At 31.7% G+C, this 19,366-nt stretch overlaps 2 protein-coding genes across 2 annotated transcripts; one reads left to right on the top strand and one right to left on the bottom strand.

The window, feature by feature from the left end:
- Positions 1-912: 912 nt before the first annotated feature.
- Positions 913-9,600, top strand: dnajc2 (DnaJ (Hsp40) homolog, subfamily C, member 2). The gene is made up of 17 exons (XM_073838503.1): positions 913-1,107; positions 2,283-2,473; positions 2,550-2,625; positions 3,425-3,523; positions 3,619-3,760; positions 3,839-3,919; positions 4,008-4,073; positions 5,065-5,156; positions 5,226-5,347; positions 5,444-5,593; positions 5,678-5,766; positions 5,869-5,938; positions 7,134-7,315; positions 7,402-7,502; positions 7,586-7,708; positions 8,009-8,169; positions 9,421-9,600. The coding sequence occupies exons 1-17, from the start codon at positions 1,053-1,055 to the stop codon at positions 9,487-9,489; spliced, it is 1,869 nt and encodes a 622-aa protein (XP_073694604.1). The 5' UTR covers positions 913-1,052; the 3' UTR covers positions 9,490-9,600.
- Positions 9,530-18,719, bottom strand: pmpcb (peptidase, mitochondrial processing subunit beta). Its single transcript, XM_073838504.1, has 13 exons — positions 18,126-18,719; positions 17,738-17,854; positions 16,393-16,479; positions 16,187-16,316; positions 15,911-16,109; positions 14,830-14,909; positions 14,622-14,728; positions 12,185-12,328; positions 11,948-12,108; positions 11,791-11,876; positions 11,012-11,100; positions 9,891-9,966; positions 9,530-9,708 (listed from the first exon to the last, which is right to left on the bottom strand). The coding sequence occupies exons 1-13, from the start codon at positions 18,204-18,206 to the stop codon at positions 9,644-9,646; spliced, it is 1,422 nt and encodes a 473-aa protein (XP_073694605.1). The 5' UTR covers positions 18,207-18,719; the 3' UTR covers positions 9,530-9,643.
- Between the last annotated feature and the right edge of the window lie 647 nt (positions 18,720-19,366).

The following is a 19,366-nucleotide window of genomic DNA, read 5'->3' as shown; positions in this document are numbered from 1 at the left end:
GCATTTATTATATTTATACATCATTTAGAAACATGCACATCCCTACAAATTTTGTCGACATTTTTAAAGATTAAATATTTTTTCCTATATTATTTTTATTACTATAGTGTGAATATTTAAATTATATTGTAGTTATAAAATGTTATTATATGTTGCACTGTCCTTAACTAATACTTGTTTTTTTTAAAGTAGTATTTTTACTGTAAATACTGTATTACAGTATATTATAAAATTACATTATTCACTTTTTGAAAAAAATTGTGAAATATTAATTGCAAGCAATGTAAAACATTTTCTTTGTGAATATATTTTAAAATATAATTTATGCTTGTGATGCAAGGCTGAATTCCCAGCATTATATTTTTTATGTCATTTAGAATCATGCACATATGCCTAAAAATCATTTTTAAAGATTAAATAATTTTTCCTATATTATTTTTATTACTATAGTGCAAATATTTAAATATTATTGTATTTATAAAATGTTATTATATGTTGCACTGTCCTTAACTAATGCTTATGTAATTTAAAAAAGTAGTACAGTACTTTTACTCTAAATACTGTATTACAGTATATTTTAGAATTACATTATTCACTATATAGATAATATTATTTAGAAACGATCAGTACAATACACCAAGTGACTTGTAATTTCTAGCAAAACGCCATCAATAAACTGTAGTGCCATATTAGTCTGGCACTGTCGTACAAATTAAGTTTATTCTGCTTTTTACATCGATTTTCTAAAACAAACGGTATGCATTTATTATGGTTTTACAGTAGTAAAATTAAGTAGTATTTTGGCGGGAATCTATCGTTACCATGGTGAATTCGTGTAAGCTCCGTGGTAGCGGTCGGAACCAAATGTCATCGCGCTGTGGCGCGCCGGAAGGCTGTGAGTGTAACACAGAGTTCCTTAGCAGACAGCTGTGCGGGGCCCATGTGGATGTGCCAGACCTGGGGGAAACAGCGGCTTAAAAATCACAGAATCGAGCCGATCTTTCACGCTAATGCGAGCTCTTTAGGTCATTCGTGAGTTTGAACTAGTGAAGATGCTGAAGGAGGCGTTAGACGGGCAGCTTACAGTGATCTGTAACGCGGTCGCCGGTAAGTGTGACAGTAATGATAAGAGATTGAAACACAGCAGATCTGCATCATCCCGCAGACATGCACTCATCTGGATAAATAAGACATTTTAATAGAAAGATTTCTCATATTCAGATGTTGTGATTAGGTCGTATGGTCATGCGTGGTCTCTGACACTAATTTCGAGATTGGATGAATGAAGACGCAGTTAGAAATAAATGATCTGCTGTTTTTGTCTCCAAACTTCTTTACATTTGTTTTGGATTGCTGCTAATTTATTTGGAGAAGTTTTGTCTAAAACCTTATCAAAATATAGTGAAAACAATGTAAAAAGTAATCTTGCTTTGGAAAAACTGACATGCGTAATTTAGAGAAAACTTAATATTTAGATAATATTTAGTAAGATTTACCCTCTTTATATAATTTAAGTAGATAATGTGCAGTGTAAAATAATGATGACTGAAAAAATCATATTTTTATTGTATTTGTTTAACAATAGCAAATACAGTACTGATAACTGTAATTGTAGCTTTATGTTTTTGCAGTAAGAATTAAATAAAGTTATAATAATAGATAAATAATAAATAAAAGTTTATATAATGTTTTTCCTTTCTGGATAGTATAACAAGATCTTAAAAAAGAAAGAACTCGTATATGGAAAAACAATTAAATTCTCAATTCTACTAAAGTAACACTTTTGTTCTACTTTGTGATGTTTGATTTAATTAAATCAAATTAATCTGAAAACAGGAAATATACAATTAATTAGTGATTTAATTAAAAGTAAAATACAAAAACAGTGAAAACAGAAAATTAACTAAAACTAATTTAAAACAGTAATAGGTTCTCAATTATACTGAAATGATACTTTTTCTACTTTGTGGAATTTGATTTAATTAACCAAAATTAAATGGACAACAGAAAATATTAAAGTTAAATTGAAAAACTGTAAATGCATCACTGATTATAGTGATTTAATTCATTAAAACTGAGGTTAAAAGATTCATTAAAATTACATTAAAAACAAAAAATAAAACTAGAGCATTTTCTCAGTGATACTAAAATAACACACTTTTCTTTTTTGAGATTTTACTGTGTTTCAATCATTTGAGATGAGCGGAGGTGGATTTTTTTTGTTTCTTTTAATACTGTACAAGGAATTTCTGAATATCTGATTTTTGCATTGTGTCTCTCAGCCTCAGAGCAGGTTCAGGTTGAGCCTGTGGGCCGCTGGTTCGAGGCGTTTCTGAAGCGCAGGAGTAGAAATGTGTCGGCCTCGTTTCAAGAGCTGGAGGAAGAGGAGGAGCTGTCTGAAGAAGAGGAGGATGAAGAGCTGCAGCTGGAGGAGTATCCCATGCTAAAGACACTGGACCCCAAAGACTGGAAGGTGTGTGTCAACGTATATCTGTCTTTCAGAGTTGTGAGACTCTGTGAACATTGACATGCTTTTCTTGTTGTTACAGAACCAAGATCACTACGCTGTTTTAGGTCTTGCGCATGTCAGGTACAAAGCAACCCAGAAACAGATCAAAGCTGCTCGTAAGTTTGATTTATTTTTATTTTTTTTGTATAATACCAGTCAAAAGTTAGGAATAAGTAAGATTAGGAAATCTCACCAAGGCCACATTTATTTGCTTAAAAATACAGAAAAAAATGCAAAATATTATTGCTATGTAATTATGTGAATATATTTTAAAATATAATTTATTCCTGTGATGCAAATCTGAATTTTCAGTGTTGCATGAACCTTCAAAAATCATTCTAATATGCTGATATGCCAAATATTTTTCAGGAAACTTTAATAAACTACCATTCAAAAGCTTTGGGTCAGAAAGATTTCTTTAAAAGGAAGTAATACTTTTATTCGGCAAAAATTCACATTAAGTGACCATACAGATTTATAATGTTACAAAAGATTTCTATTTGAAATAAATGCTGTTCTTTTGAACTTTCTATTCATCAAAGAAGAGTTTAGATTAATTTGATTTAATTAAATAAAACATCACAAAGTAGAACAAAAGTGTTACTTTAGTAGAATTGAGAATTTAATTGTTTTCAATATTGATTTAATCAAAAATGTGTCTGCTTATTAGAATCATGTGACACTGAAGACTGGAGTAATGATGCTGAAAATTCAGCTTTGATCACAGGAGTAAATTACATTTTACAATAGATTTACAAACAAACAATTTTTTTAAATTGTAATAATATTTCACATTTTTACTGTACTTTTGATCAAATAAAAACAGCCTTGGTGAGCAGAAAAGACTACTTTTAAAAACAGACTATCCGCTACTCTTCAAGATATTTTGCAGTAACATACTGTTGTTCTCCACAGATAAAGCCATGGTCCTCAAACATCATCCGGACAAGCGGAAAGCAGCAGGAGAGCAGATTGTGGAGGGCGATAATGATTATTTCACTTGCATAACAAAAGGTTTGGACTTTATTGCTTTATCGTGAGTGAAATTAAAGCCGATTGTGTTTGAAAATCAATCTTCGGTTTCTTTTTCTTGCTCTTGTGTGTTGCAGCAATGGAGATCCTGTCTGATCCCGTGAAGCGGAGAGCGTTTGACAGCGTGGATCCCACATTTGACAACGCAGTTCCTTCAAAGGCAGAAGGCAAAGAAAACTTCTTCGAGGTGTTTGCGCCAGTGTTTGAGAGGAACAACAGGTAAACATCTTACGTGACTCATTCAGGTGGTTCAGGTTCAGTGCATGGAGATCACGCTGTTGTGTTTCTCTCAATCAGGTGGTCTCTTAAAAAACACATCCCGAGTCTGGGAAGCATGAATGCGACATTTGAAGAGGTGGATAATTTCTATGCCTTTTGGTAAGTAAAATATCACATTTATTCATGGATTTTGAGGCAAGCTATTGCTGAATAAAGTAATATTCATCTTTGCCTTTTGTTTCTGAAGGTACAACTTTGACTCGTGGAGAGAATTTTCATATTTAGATGAAGAGGAAAAGGAAAAAGCTGAATGGTAAATACTATTTCGTGATCATATGTTATTGGTTTTGGTTTTTGTCATATGGTACTTATTACTGCACAGGGTTGTTATAGTTAACAAACTAAACCATATAAATAAAATATTTGAAAAGTTGCTAGTTGCCAAGGCAATAATTTTTATTAAGTTTAAGTTAATCAAAAAAGTTAACCAAAAGTAAAAATTAATAATAAAAAAACTTTAGAGACCTGCTGGAAAAAAAAACCCTAATAACACAACAAAATTACTAAAACTTTATTTATGATTAAAGTAAAAACAGAAAATAGGGAAATAAAAACAATTTCACGATATTAACAAATTGTTTTGTTCAATTATATTAAATTAGCACTTTTATTTTTCTACTTTGTAGTATTTAATCTACTATTACAATTAATCTGAAAACTGAAAATTTAGGTGAAAAATTGTAAATAAATCGCTAATTAAAGTGATTGAATGTATTAAAATTAAGATAAAATTAAGTGAAAACAGAAAATATAAAAAACGAATTCAAAATATTATCATAAACAATAATGTTTTCTCAGTTATAGTAAAATTACATTTCCTTTTTGTATTTTGTGGTATTTGTGTCTAAAATGTTACAATTAACAGGAAAATATAGAAATAAAAAATCTTAATATTGATAAACTGTTTTTCAATTATACTAAAAAAATGTAAAGGGTTTCCTCTTTGTACTTTGTGATACTTGTCTAAAACGTTAATAAAAATGAAACCTTAAAAGAAAATAAATTCAAAATATAAAAAATATAAGAATTTCTTAATTATACTAAAATAATAGTGTTTCCTTTTTGTACTTTGTGGAATATGTGTCTAAAACTTGAATAAAAAATTCAAATAAAACCTCTCAAGAAAATAAAAATGAATTCAGAATATGAATAAATTCTATGATAAGTCTGAATGATAGTAAAATAACATTGTTTTCTTTGTATTTGTGGTGTTTACGTGTGATTTTGCTGTGTGTTTCTATCAGTCGAGATGAGAGGAGGTGGATTGAGAAACAGAACCGAGCCTCTCGAGCTCAGAGGAAGAAGGAAGAGATGAACAGGATACGGACACTCGTTGGTAAGTAGACACAGATTGGATCGTGATCCTACTGGGAGCGTCTATGTGAACGTGTGCGATGTGTTGCAGATACGGCCTACAACTGCGACCCGCGAATAAAGAAATTCAAAGAGGAGGAGAAAGCCAGGAAAGAGTCTGAGAAGAAGGCCAAAGTCGAGGCTAAGAAGCGAGAACAGGAGGAGAAAGAGCGGGTCAGTGTCTCTAAACACTTCTGTAACTTACTCTTTCATAATACAGATGTTGACCCTCGGTTCTCTAAATCATCTCTCACCGTTTTGTGACTGCAGGCGCGTCAGGCGGAGGAGGAGGCGGCGCGGATACTGAGGGAGAAAGAGGAGGCGGTGGCACGACAAGCAGCGCAGCAGGCCAAGAAAGAGAAGGACGCCCAGAAGAAAGCCGTCAAGAAAGAACGGCAGAAGCTCAGGACGACCTGCAAGGCAAGAAACCCTCCACGTAATCACACACATTCAGGTCTCTGAGAGCTTCCCATCCTCATCTTTCTCTCTGTCTGCTTCTCTCAGACTCACAACTACTTCACCGACAATGAAGCCGACAGTGTCCGGATGATGGAGGAGGTGGAGAAACTCTGCGACCGCTTGGAGCTCATCAGGTAGAGCTTCGAAATATAATGTTGTTTACTTGACTGTGAGTTGAATCTCTAAAACAGAGCTTCGTGTGGGAGAAGTATTGAGTTTTTTGGTTTGATTTGTAGTTTGCAGACGCTGAATGAAGCTTTGGCCTGTGGGAATAAAGAACAGAGTAAAGCAGCTCTGGAGAAACAGGTAAGAAACACAAACTGGTCAAAATGCCCCCTGTTTGATTTGTTGAGCTATATATCTGTGTATGTACTTAGTTATTTATTTAAAGTATAAATTATGAAATATTATTTCAATTTAAGGGAACTGTTTTTTATTGTAAAATGTAATTTATTTCTATTTCTTGAAAACAGCTGTGCCGCCCAATATTTTTGTGGATTTTATTTTTTCTTTGAATAGAAACTTTAAAAGAACAGCATTTATTATAAATAAAAATACTACTACTACTACTACTACTACTACTAATAATAATAATAATAATAATTATTATTATTATTAATACAATTGACAAATATTAATCTATATTATTATAAATTAATATATTATAATTAAAGCTGATTACCAAAGCAATATTACACAACAAATAATGACCAAAAAATCATTTAAGCAATAACAAATATTAAGGTAGAATTAGAATAAGGTGCCAAGTAATATTAATAAAAAAAATATTTCAGTAAAATTAGGTTAATATATAAAAATATTTAAATATAATTATTTTTATTTACATTTTATACAATTTATTTTAATAAAATAAGATTAATAACGTTTTAAACTTTTATCCACTATAATAAAATTAATAGAATATTAATAATACTACTTTATATTGTAATATATGTAACACATTCTATTTTTTTGCAGAAATCATTATTTTGATCGCGATTGTGAATAAAGTTAAGAAGAACAGAAAAAGTACAAATAATAATTTCTAGTAATAAATTACAATTACAAAAATGTAATATAATAAGTTATTATTATTACTAATATTGTTGTTGTTGTTATCAGGAAACCATCCCAAATTTTTTGAGAATGTTTTTGATGAATATAAAGTTAAACTAAATTTTAATTATAAATGAAAAATACTACTATTAGTAATAATTTAGTATTAATGTTACAATTACAAAAACAAATATTTTTGATGCTAATTTTAAAATAACAGCAATATTATTAGTCGTATCGTTGTCACGTTTGGAAACGATATACATTATATACATATATATTTTTTTTTGGATGAATAGACATCTTTAGTAACATTATAAATTACTTTACAACCGTTTTTGATGAATTTAATGCTTCTTTGCTGACCCCAAACTTCTAAAATGGTCCTGTAAAGGGCTCTGAGGTTTTGTTTCAGTGGTTGAAGCCTTGACTGTGTGTGTTGCAGGTGCAAGAAGTGAACTTTCAGATGCAGAAGGAGAAGGAGGCGGAGATGCAGGCGCAGCAGGCGGCACGCAGTGGTGAACACGCCAGCGGAGGAGGAGGAGTCAATAACAAAGGCTGGAGCGAGGATGACCTGCAGCTGCTCATCAAAGCTGTCAACCTGTTTCCCGCCGGAACCAACGCCAGGTGAGTCTGCATGGAAACCGTCTGTCGTATCACAGACCATACAGATTATCCTGTGTACCTGACTGAGGTGTGCTGTGATCGGACAGGTGGGAGGTGATCGCCAACTACATGAACCAGCACTCCATCAGCGGCGTGAAGAGAACCGCCAAAGATGTCATCAATAAAGCAAAAACGCTGCAGAAACTGGGTGCGTAACAGCGCTTTGAATTTATGCCGTACACAGGAGGATTGAAGTAGTATGGCTAAATTGCTTTGGTTTCTCCCTGGCAGATCCTCACCAGAAAGATGAGATTAACAGAAAGGCCTTCGAGAAGTTTAAGAAGGAGCATTCGGCTGTTCCTCCGACCGTAGACAACGCTGTGCCATCAGAGCGCTTTGACAATAAGTCACAAGGTAATGGTTAAACAGAAAATCTATTGATTTAAGAAAAAAAGCTCCGAGTGGGGGATTTCAGCTCTTTCATCTGGCAACCACAGACATAAACACTTGTGGAGACTTGTTTCCAGTGCAAGATGATACAAATTCCAAATTAAAAAAATGATTGCAGACAATTTCACTTAAATTGAGAGAAGCACAAATCACAGTCATGATTAAAATTCGATTTATTCTGCAGCCCTATGAGTTGTCATAGCATATGTGCTGCAAAAACAGTCCTGTTCTGAATACAGTCACTCATCCAGATGTTTCCTCCAGCTGTAGGCGCTGAATCCAACTCCTCACCTTGGACCACAGAGGAGCAGAAGCTTCTGGAACAGGCTCTGAAGACATTCCCAGTGAACACACCGGAGCGCTGGGAGAAGATCTCTGAGGCTGTGCCCGGACGCTCCAAGAAAGACTGCATGAAGAGATACAAGGTAAGTGATCTTCTGCATCATTGTTCATCAAAAACTGACAGGGTTATGCTTTTTTGGCATTATTGTGTGTACATATACTGGCCAAAACTTTTTTTTACAAAGAGCAGAAAAATATTTTGAAACAAAAGCAGGAAATATTAGTAAGGTAGAATGAGAGTAAGGTACCAAATAATTACTGAAAAATATATTTATTTAAATAATAATAATATTTTTATTATTATATTTATTAATAAATAAAAATATGCAAAAATGCAAACTGATTCATTAGGTAGAAATAAGATGTCAAGTAATTAATAGAAGTATATTAAATATTTAATTGCATTATTTTTATAAATAATAATTATTAATACATTATATTTTATTATAATATATGTAATTATTAATACAGTTATATAACTTTTTTTATAAATGTTTATTATATTTTTTTTTATAAAATAAATATCTGAATTATGTCAGCTTTAATTCACACAAGAGTGAATTGGAATAATATATAAAAAAAATTTAAATTACATTTATTAATACATTTTTATATTATATTGATAAAATGAAAAAATATCAGAATTATTCATTATATTTATTAATAAAAAAATATGCAATGCAAACTGATTAATTAAAAATATGATTTCAATTAATAGAAGTATATTAAATACTTAATTGCATTATATTTTATTATAATTATTAATACAGTTTATTTTTTATAAAATACAAATATCTGAATTACAATGTCTGCTTTAATTCACACTTATAAGAGTAATATATAAATTTTTATATTATTATTAATAATACAATTAAATGTTTTATTATATATTTTTATAAAATAAAATAAAAATATGGGAATTATAATAATTATAGATTTGACTCACGCTAATTATAAGAGTGAATTGAAATAAGGTGCCAATTAATTTGTTTTTATAAATAATTACTAATAAATGTAAAATCTTAATTATAATAAGTGTTACAGGCATTATAATTATTATAATGTAAACTGATGTATTTCTATTTTCCATAAATATTAATTAAAATGTAAAATCTTAATATTGTTAAATTGCAAGCTGATTAATAATGAAGAATTAGAAGGTACCATATAATGAATAAAAAAAAGTAATCATCACAATTACCATTCATGAAATTAAAAATATCTTAATATTGTAATCATAGTATATTGTCTGTAACCCACACACTATTATACTGTAAATGCTGATCTCTACATCCGGATGTTGATGTGTTTCTCTGTCTGTGGTGTTTGTGCAGGAGCTGGTGGAGATGATAAAGGCTAAGAAAGCCGCCCAGGAGCAGGTCACTGCTAAAAACAAGAAATGACAAACGTGCCGCAGGGAAAGAAAACACACACAAACACACACACAACATGTCTTTTAACTTTATTGTGTTGTTCTTTATTTTATAATAAAATAAACATGGAAAAAAAGCACATATTACATTGTCTTGTTTTTGACTGTTAATGCAGACGGTGTAATCACGGCCGTAACCAATGCATGCCGCCGCGGATGCTGTTATAGTCCGGGAGCTGCTCGATCGGACCTGCAAACCATAAGTATTTGGTTATCAGTCACTGAAAGCAGCGTTTCCCGTATCTCTGCTCTCTTTCAGGTCCTGGAGTCTCTACTAACCAACTGTTAAATCGCGTGTGTTTGGTTATCAAGAAACTCCAGGACCAGAGCTGGGATAATATCAGATATTAGAGAGTAAAGACAGATACTCACCAACAGCTGCTATAGCAGGAGCTTTATTATAGATGTATTTCATACACACGTCTTTGATGGTTGTGGCGTCTATGGCCTGAGAGGAGAACAAGCCGCATTAGAACTAAAGCCCTGTTCAGATGCTAATAGTTTCTCATGGGGATGTGAGGTCATTTCAATATTTATATAACACAAGGTACATATTTTACCTTATGTAAATTTCTGCTCATTTAAAAAAATTAAACCATTAATTTATTCATTAATTTTCCTGTTTTTAAAGAGGATATTATGCAATCAATAACATAATTTTTATCTTATGTAAAAACAAAAGGTATAAATTTCTGCTAATTTCTAAATTCTACAGAAAACAATTTAAATCAGTGTCAGTTTTCCTATTTTTAAATAGTATAGTTAATCAAATAATAGTATATTTTCCTATTATTAAAATTAATCAAACATCAGTTAGTTTGTTTTACCTTGATTCTGCTCATTTTTAACATTTATTTTACAACTTAAAATGATATCCAATCACTATAAGAGAGAAAATGCACAACAAAAAATGTAATCATTAATAAATAGGATATAATATTTATATTCTTAAATTAAATATGAATTTAATAATTGTCCTAGCAATAACAATGACTTTTAATTTAGTTCTGCTAAGTTCAGACTTCCCCTTTATTTCTGCAAATTTTTCATATTTGAATGCAAGACAGAAATCCCTTTAAACCATAGTAATTTTTTCTATTTCCCTATTTTTGAAATAAATATAAATGTTATTGTACAAACAGTAGCACACTTGTATATATGTATATATATTTCTGCTAATTTTCACAATTTAATACAAATATCCATCGTTTTGACAGATAAAATGCAAAAGCATTTAAACCAAAGCATGTCCGTTTTCCTGTTTTTTTTTTTTTTAAATATTGTAGTATATTAAAATCAAACAAGATATGTTCCTATTGTTAAATTAAATAAGTAACTGTAATTATTTGTCCAAACATAAACTGACATTTTGTTTACAGATAGCAGTCCGACTACATACACAAACTTATTTTTACAGTCATCCCCATGAGTTACTGTCTGAACAAGGCTAGAAAAACAGAACAGGTCAGATAGCAAGTCAAATGTTTACTCACATCTATTCTGGCCTCCAGCTCGTGCAGAGGAATCCTGCGGCTGTAACACAGCATCTGCCGCCCAATGTCCTCACAAATGGGAGTGGATCCTAAATGAGACAAACGCGCAAAAATTGATCACTTTCAGGGTTTCTGGGGGTCCTAAAAAGTCTTAATTTGCCCTTACTAAAATTAAGATCTTAAATTTGAGTGAAAATTACAGCATTAAATGTTGCATGCACTGCATCTTTTTCAGGACTTTTTGTTTTCTAGGAAAAATATCTAAACCTTTTTAAATCATGATACATTTACTTGAGATTCAAAATAAAGAGAATTTAAGAAATTTAACAAAATTGCTAAAAACAAATGCATAAAGCAAGAACAAATATCTGTCAATGGGGTATAAAAACTTGTTTTCTGTGAATTAAGTTTATGTTTCTGACTCCATTGGCAGATATTTGCCGCCTTAATCACAAATTCATCAGAAAACTAATCAAATATATAATTATTGCATTTATTTTTAAGAATTTTTAGAAATTTGCACTGGAAAACAAGACAACACTTTTAAAAATAGTCTAATTTATTGCCTTATTCTAGTTTTTCTATTTGTTGTCTGTTAAAAGTAATAGATACCTCTTGGAAGTTGTATTTTCAATTGCCAATACAACTTTTGTTCTTAGATATTTCCATTTAAAAAACAACACATTAAGTATAATAGTGTTCCCTATTAAATTTTCTGCAATAAAAAATGTCCTAATTTCCCTTTATAAACCCTGTTTATAATGCGCTGCTGCACTTACCATCCAGATGAAGCAGCATGTTTGTTTTGAGCAGGTTTTTGGCTCTGTTCACCTCGCTTTCAGTCACGCTCGTACACAGAGACATCCTAAAGGAAACCGGGTGTTAGTTGCTCATCTTTCATCTCAACAGAAAGCCCAGTAAACGTTGAAGTCTCACCATTCCAGCTGCGTGAAGCGTATCATGTCTCCTACGGTTCCCGGTTCGCAGACCATGTAAAGCCCCCACAGGCCCGTGTCGGTGTAGCAGGTGTTGAAGGACTGGAAGCTGTGGCACAGGTTCCCCTGACAAGCCATCTGTGCCAGCTTACTCGACAAGTTCTGACACAAAAAATGGTGACTTTATTTGGGTTTTGGGTCTTTTTCTGTGTAATGGTTTAGTGAAAGTGTCTCCTACCATTCCCCCGCCGAGCGACCGATCCCAGTTCCCGATGAGCGTATTGGCCACCATGAGTGGGATGGTGTCTGGATGCGACCAGCCGACGGCCTCCACTGCGACTGCTATATGAGCCAGAGGCATCTTATCATCTCGCACACGAATCTGTAAGAAAACAAGAGCAGAGTTCAAGGTAAGTGCCTATATTATGCTGTTTTTATGCATGTAAACACTATAGTGAGCTCATTTCTCCAACAGAAAACAATTACTTTATTTGCCTTGCTTGTAGTCCTGCCATTATTTCTATTTATTAATAAAATGTAAACAGTAGAATGTTAAAAAATCTAATAAATTTAATTAAAAGCACATCATTTTCTCTCTGTAATAAATAAAATGCAGTCAACCCAACAAAAAAAAAAAAAAAAAAAAATTGAGCCAGGCTTTATTCAGTGTTTTGGAAATATATCCAAATTAGTGCATATTCAGAAAAGCAACACTTCAGAAAAGCAAATGTGTTAAAAAAAAAAAAAAACGAATTAAATTAACAAAAGCATATAATTCCCTCTGTTAAAGAAATAAATATAATACATTAATAAATTCTGATACTATATATATATTAGGGGTGGGCATAGATTATTTTTTTTAATCTAGATTAATCTAGATTAAATCTTGGAATTAATCTAGATTAATCTAGATTAAAATGGCTAATTTGAATTCTGCTGAAGGCATTCAGAATATGTGTGCTACCCAAATAATGACTTAAAGTCTTTGAGAATGGATCATAAAGCTCATAAAGCTTTTCTATGATAATTTGCTGATGAAAATAAATTATGTTCAATTAGATGTACTTGTGTTTACTAACTAACTAACAATGAAATTATTTTTTCTACCTATTAGATTGTGTTTTTTTTTAACGTCAACACCTATCCAGCCCATTACATGTTACACCGTACTTTTATTTTGACAGTTTGCCGTGAAGTTTCTGTGTACACAGTATGATATGATGCTAGTTTTCTCAAATGAAACGGTAAAAGTGACACTCACAGCAGTTTGGGAGATTGAGTTTATCTGTTCATGTGAGATGAAAATGCCAAAAATTACCGGGAGCGTCACGTGTGTTTCAGTATGCGTGTAGTAAAAGCTCGTCTCCGCAATACATACATACAGCTAGGCAAACGGAACATATCGGATTCCTATTAAAACGGTCTTTTTGCATTTCAGTTTTCACATACACTAGTCCATATCGCGATTTGAATTAAGTGACTGACCAACATTTGATTTATGAATCCAAAAAACGACGAATTTACGTGGCATTTCGCGCTATAGTAGATTCGGTTTTTATGAATGGAGGACGACGCGATCCCGTCTGTGTTTTGGCGGAGGAGACTTAAACGTGCGAACATATTCTACAGTCTTCGGTATACATCCGCGTTAAACTATCAAGGTGAAAGTCATCATATCTTGCGAAGTTTAGACCCAGCTCCCAACCCAAATTTGAGAATAGGTTAACGGCGATATTTTTTTTATCGCGCGATAAGAGTTTCACGTTAACGCAGCACGTTAACGCCGATAACGGCCCACCACTAATATATATATATATATAGTATATATAAATGCCTTGTTTGCATATCATATTTAATAATTATATAATGCCTTATTTGTATATTCAAACAACATTTTAGAAAACAAAACTTGCTCTAATAAACATGCATTTTTAACAAGCTGTAAGAAAGCAGGATTTATTATGATTATTATAAATAATAAAAACATTTGTTAATGGAATTAAGGCTGAAAAAAGTCATCATTAGATAAAACATTTAAAAATTGAGAAATGTTGCATTGGTAACTAACTGAATTAACTTTAAGTTGAAGCACTAAAAGTAATACATTTTAAAACTGAAATAAAAATAAACAAATATGAATAGTAAAATATAAATAAAACTAATAAAATCATCAAAACACCCTCTGTAAGATCCTTTAACTCTAATATGTCAACAAAATCTAACAAGAATTTTGAACCTGGCTTTATCCAATGTTCTGGTAATATATGCGAATTAGTGCATAATTAATAAGATGAAATAACATTTCAGAAAATGCATTTTCAATAATGCACTGTGAGAGAGCAGGGTTCTTAGTGCCTAAAACTGTTAAAAACAAAGCCTAAGAAATGTCTATTGTAAGTACATTACTGCCAATATGTTGCTGAATTTTACAAAGTGTGGAATGATTTCTAATTATTTTCTGTTGTAATTTATGTGATGTCTCAGAGTTTAAGTTCATAGTGATAACACATTATGCAACTACTATATGTTTATCCCACTTTACCTCCTGCTATGTGTATTGTGAAAAGCACTATGGAAATATAATACATAAATTTACCCAAAACATTCCTATTTTTAATGGATTATATTTATATGGATTTTGTTGTGTAAATATAATGATATACTAGTCTATTTACCTCACTGCCGGTGAAATGACAAGGCAGTAAAGCCTCTCCGCTGTATCTGGCCGGCAGCTTTCCAAAATGAAATTTAGCCAAATCTATAAGCTCATTATGTGACACTCCTGAAAGACAGAGAAACAGTGCTGGATTATTAATGGTCAAACTCTGAGCCAGTAACAGATCTAAATAAGGGACATGAACATGTTTAGTGATGCTGTTTTACCTCCGGCTGCAGCTAATACAATCCGTGGCCCCTTGTAGTGTGTTGTGATGTATTCCACCAGATCCCCTCGATTTATAGTTCTGCATTAAAATGTAGGAAGAGCAGATTATTCATATAGTTTTAAGGCAAGACACATAGTTTTTGTTTTTTCATACACTGCCTAATTTTGAGATTTTTGGCTATTTTGCTTCCATAACATTCAGACTAAAGGAAAGCAAACATCCAAAATACAAATCGCACTTTATCCATATGCATCTGTAGATTTCAATTACAACACACCTTTATTTCTATGTATATTTTAAAGGGTTTTGCAAAGGGGTTGTTCATATATAGTTTGCTTGATTTATTTTATTCCTAAAAATTTGAATTTTTTTTTCAGGCTGCTGCTGATATTTAACTCTATTTAAGAATTTTGAACTTGGATTTATGATTTCTGTTCTGCAAATTCAAATTAGTTTATATTTAATTATATAATGCCTCTTTGTATATTTAAATATAACAGACGCTCTAATGAAAATACCATTAACTAAAACTATCAAACATTTTTGTTAATTGAAATAAGGCTAAAAGCAAATAAATTATAATTATTAGATTATAATATTTTAATTAGCTCTTAAGGCCACATTTGAAATTGTTTTTATTTATTTTTGTATTTATTTATTTTAAGTTGAAGCACCTAAATTACTAAATGGAAATAAATAAATAAAAAAAACGAAAAAATAAATTAAACATAAATAATTTTATTAAAAAAAATGTATGTAATGCTTTAATTAAAATGCCTTTTCAACAACATTTACTAAAACTATTGAAAACATTTTTGTTAATTTAAATCATGCAGAAAAAAAAATCTTAAAACCTAAATGAAAATTAGAAATGTTGAATGGAACTGAAATACACTGGAAATAAATAAAAACTAAAATAAAAATAAATTAAATATAAACAGTAGAAAATAAATAAATGAAAAAAATAATTAATGCATATTCAATACAACTGGCCTTTAATCATTTATTATTTTTTTTATTTCAGGTGTCTTGTCATAATATTGCACAGTTGTGATAGACTGTCAACAGCTGATGCATACTTGATGTTCTCTGTAGGGCCCAGGATGGTTCTCCCAAGAGGTGTGTCCTGATAGGCTGTAGCGTGCAGGTAATCGAAAACCACTTCCTGCAGGTTGGTCTCCACTTCCTGCATCTCTCTGAGAATGACGCCACGCTCACGCTCGATCTCGGCCTCTCCCAGCGTGCTGTTTTGAATGATGTCTGCCAGGATTTCCACCGCTGCCAACAGAGACGCATTTACAGCACAACCATAATGTCTTTCTGCCTGTCATGACGGATAGTATCTGTTGCTTTACCTCTGGGTAGATCTTTGGAGAAAGCTTTAGCGTAGTACACCGTCTGCTCTCTAGAGGTGTATGCATTCAGGTGAGCTCCCATATTCTCGATCTCCAGCTCAAGGTCCAGCTGTGATCTCTTCCTGGTGCCCTGAAACACAGCAGTGGATTTGATGCTTTCTAGACTAATTTTAGTATTCAGACATATTTCTAATCATTTCTCGTACCTTGAATGCCATGTGCTCCAGGAAGTGAGCTGTTCCATTATTGCTCTCATTTTCATACCGGCTCCCGGCATCAATCCATAGACCAACCTGTGATCAGAATATGGTAAATTTAGGAAAATCGGGACATTTTTTTTCCCAGTCATCTCAATGGAAAAAGAGTAATTTTATGGTAAACTGTAATCATTTACTTGCTCTCAGAGAAGACATTTTGTTATTATTATTACAGATTTTATTCTGTTATTTATTATTATATTATGTTTATTATTATTAGTCGTCGTCTTCTATTTTAACTACATATATCTTTAATGCACAGTCTAAGTAGCTGACTAGGTTTACATTTCGATGCAAGTTATATTCTGTAATAAAAATAAGTAAGTAAATCTACTCCTTTAAGTGTATCTAGCTAGTGTAAATGCTCAACATTCTTGTTAATTAAAGGCTGAAAAAAATTATTAAATGAAAAACTCAAAGGAAAATTAGAAATGTTAATGTTAACCAAGTTTACGTTAAAACACCAAAATGACTAACTGGAAATAAATAAAAACTAAAACCAAAATAAAAATAATACATAAATAGTCATTTAAAAATGTACTAAATAAAGGCTAGGTAAAATTATTAAATATTAAATGAAAAACAAAAATTGAAAATATTCCATTGGCTTCTAAGTTTAAGTTAAAAAACCAAAATGACTATAATAATTTATAATAATTTATTTTATTCAAGTTTTAGTTTTTTTTAAGCATATATATATATACACATACATACATATAAACAAAAGCAATTTAAAATATTATGTAACTATAATAGGACATAAGTGATGCTAAAATACCACTGAGAAGATGATGAAAGTTCATTGTTAAAAATCACATTTTGATATAAAGAGCTTGTAAAAATGTATGATTATATTTTATTGTTACGTTGCAATACTGTGTTTTCTTAACTGTAATTTCACATATATTTGAATACATACAGACGGTATATATTTTTTGGTGTTATTAATTTGCATTTGATTCAGGACAATAACAGGATTGAAATGCACTTGGTGTATTAAGATGTGACATTACTATGATATACAATAAAATAACTGCATTATGGCATGTTCTCATGAAATAAACGATTTTGAAAAAGATTTTGTGGGGCTGTTGTTGTTGTTATTACTTCAGACATGGGCATGAGGGCACCTCCCACAACAACAAGCCACAAGGAGACACTCCACCCCCAGACTTTTGAGACTTTTTTAAGAAATCACCCTAATAAAATTGTCACCCTAATTTTAATGTTTAATAGGCAGATTCATCCGTCATGTAAAATTAAATGCTCAAGCTCACTTTGATGCTGAACTCACCGTGCATGTGGACAGGCCAGAGTCTTCAGATGCCACCCTGAGCCCGTTATCAAGGGTCGTGACCTTCGTCTCAGGTACATTTAAAACCACCTGACTGACAGCCTGAGTGGACCTTGCCTGAAATACAGACAACACGCTTTAAATAACGCGATATAACCATGATTGACTCAACAGGATGTAAAAGGTAAAAGTCAAAACGGTTGTAAGTAGTAACAAACTAAACGTTTTTGCAAAGTCATTTCATATTATGATGTAACGTTATGTTTGCATCGTTGAGACCAGCAGCCACGCCATTCATAATCCGACTGTTTTAAATGATTGCGAAGCCTTTGTTTTCAATATTTTGGTCGTTCTAATTGATATGAATGATGTGTTTGTAATCTCTCACCCTGGTAATCGTTTTTGTGTTCAATAAATTCTTTATAAAGTGTCTCCCCGCTGCGCTGAAACGCTGCACGGACGCCGCCATGATGTTTGGGTGACGCTGTCGAAAAGACGAGTTCCAATTGGACAGAAGGATGCTTACGTCAGGCGTTATTCAGCGTGCCTGCGACACAGAATGAAATTTCTCTTTCTTCTTTTTTGGATAATTTAGGTCACGTGAAGAATTGGTTTCAGCCCATCCACCACTTGATCTTCTAATTTTTACGCCGTCTTGTGGCGAAATGTCAAACTGCATGATTCAGTTCATATATATGACCAGCAGATGGCAGCTCCGAGTAACTTTTCCTTAATATTTTAATTGAGAAAATACATGGAATATTTGGCAGACATATTTAGAAACGTTTATGAACAGTCATCACCATTACTGGATGTAAATAATCACTTATACGACCACTAGATGGCAGCTGCGAGTAAGCTAAAGATGCACATACATTGTATTTTATTTATGTAATTATTTATTTATTTAGTATTTAACATTTATGCAAACGTTATTTGTATTTTTTTTAGAGAACTTGTATAGTGATTTATTATCAATAATAATATAAGATTATATAAATGTTGGCAGCTAAGTAAGTTTAAGTTAAAAGACCAAAATTACTAACTGGAAATAAATAGCTTAAAATGAAATAAAAATCCATCCACCACTTGATCTTCTAATTTTTACGCCGTCTTGTGGCGAAATGTCAAACTGCATGATTCAGTTCATATATATGACCAGCAGATGGCAGCTCCGAGTCAAAGTTAAAAATACACAAAAGACCAATTTTATTTATGTGCAAATTTTAAAATATTTTTGCAAACGTGCAGTGTAGTATGATTTATTAAAAAAATCCTTAATATTTTAATTGAGAGAAAATACATGGAATATTTGGCAGACGTGTAGAAACGTTTATGAACAGTCATCATCATTACTGGATGTAAATAATTCTAAAATAACAAAATGAAGTTCACTTATACGACCACTAGATGGCAGCTCCGTGTAAACGCCAATACGCCAATTTTATTTATGTATTTATTTATTCTTAATATTTAACATTTATGCAAACGTTATTTGTATTTCTTAGACAACTTGTATAGTGATTTATTATCATTAATAATATAAGATTATATAAATGTTGGCAACTAAGTAAGTTTAAGTTAAAAAACCAAAATTACTAACTAAAAATAATAGCTTAAGATGAAAAA

Source organism: Garra rufa, chromosome 4 (genome assembly GCF_049309525.1).
Source record: "Garra rufa chromosome 4, GarRuf1.0, whole genome shotgun sequence".
Taxonomy (NCBI): Eukaryota; Metazoa; Chordata; class Actinopteri; order Cypriniformes; family Cyprinidae; genus Garra; species Garra rufa.
The sequence above is the reverse complement of the archived record's forward strand: the minus strand, read 5'-3'. Positions and strand labels throughout refer to the sequence as shown.

What these genes read in the sequence shown, in the direction of transcription:
- dnajc2 (XM_073838503.1), top strand. Translation starts at nt 1,053, where the DNA reads ATGCTGAAGGAGGCGTTAGACGGGCAGCTTACAGTGATCTGTAACGCG. An exon ending in GATAATTTCTATGCCTTTTG is followed by an intron (nt 3,920 to 4,007) that starts GTAAGTAAAATA and finishes TTGTTTCTGAAG; the next exon opens with GTACAACTTTGACTCGTGGA. An exon ending in CCCGCCGGAACCAACGCCAG is followed by an intron (nt 7,316 to 7,401) that starts GTGAGTCTGCAT and finishes GTGATCGGACAG; the next exon opens with GTGGGAGGTGATCGCCAACT.
- pmpcb (XM_073838504.1), bottom strand. Translation starts at nt 18,206, where the DNA reads ATGGCGGCGTCCGTGCAGCGTTTCAGCGCAGCGGGGAGACACTTTATA. An exon ending in CTCCAAAGATCTACCCAGAG is followed by an intron (nt 16,110 to 16,186) that starts GTAAAGCAACAG and finishes CTCTGTTGGCAG; the next exon opens with CGGTGGAAATCCTGGCAGAC. An exon ending in TCCTGCTATAGCAGCTGTTG is followed by an intron (nt 9,709 to 9,890) that starts GTGAGTATCTGT and finishes TATGGTTTGCAG; the next exon opens with GTCCGATCGAGCAGCTCCCG.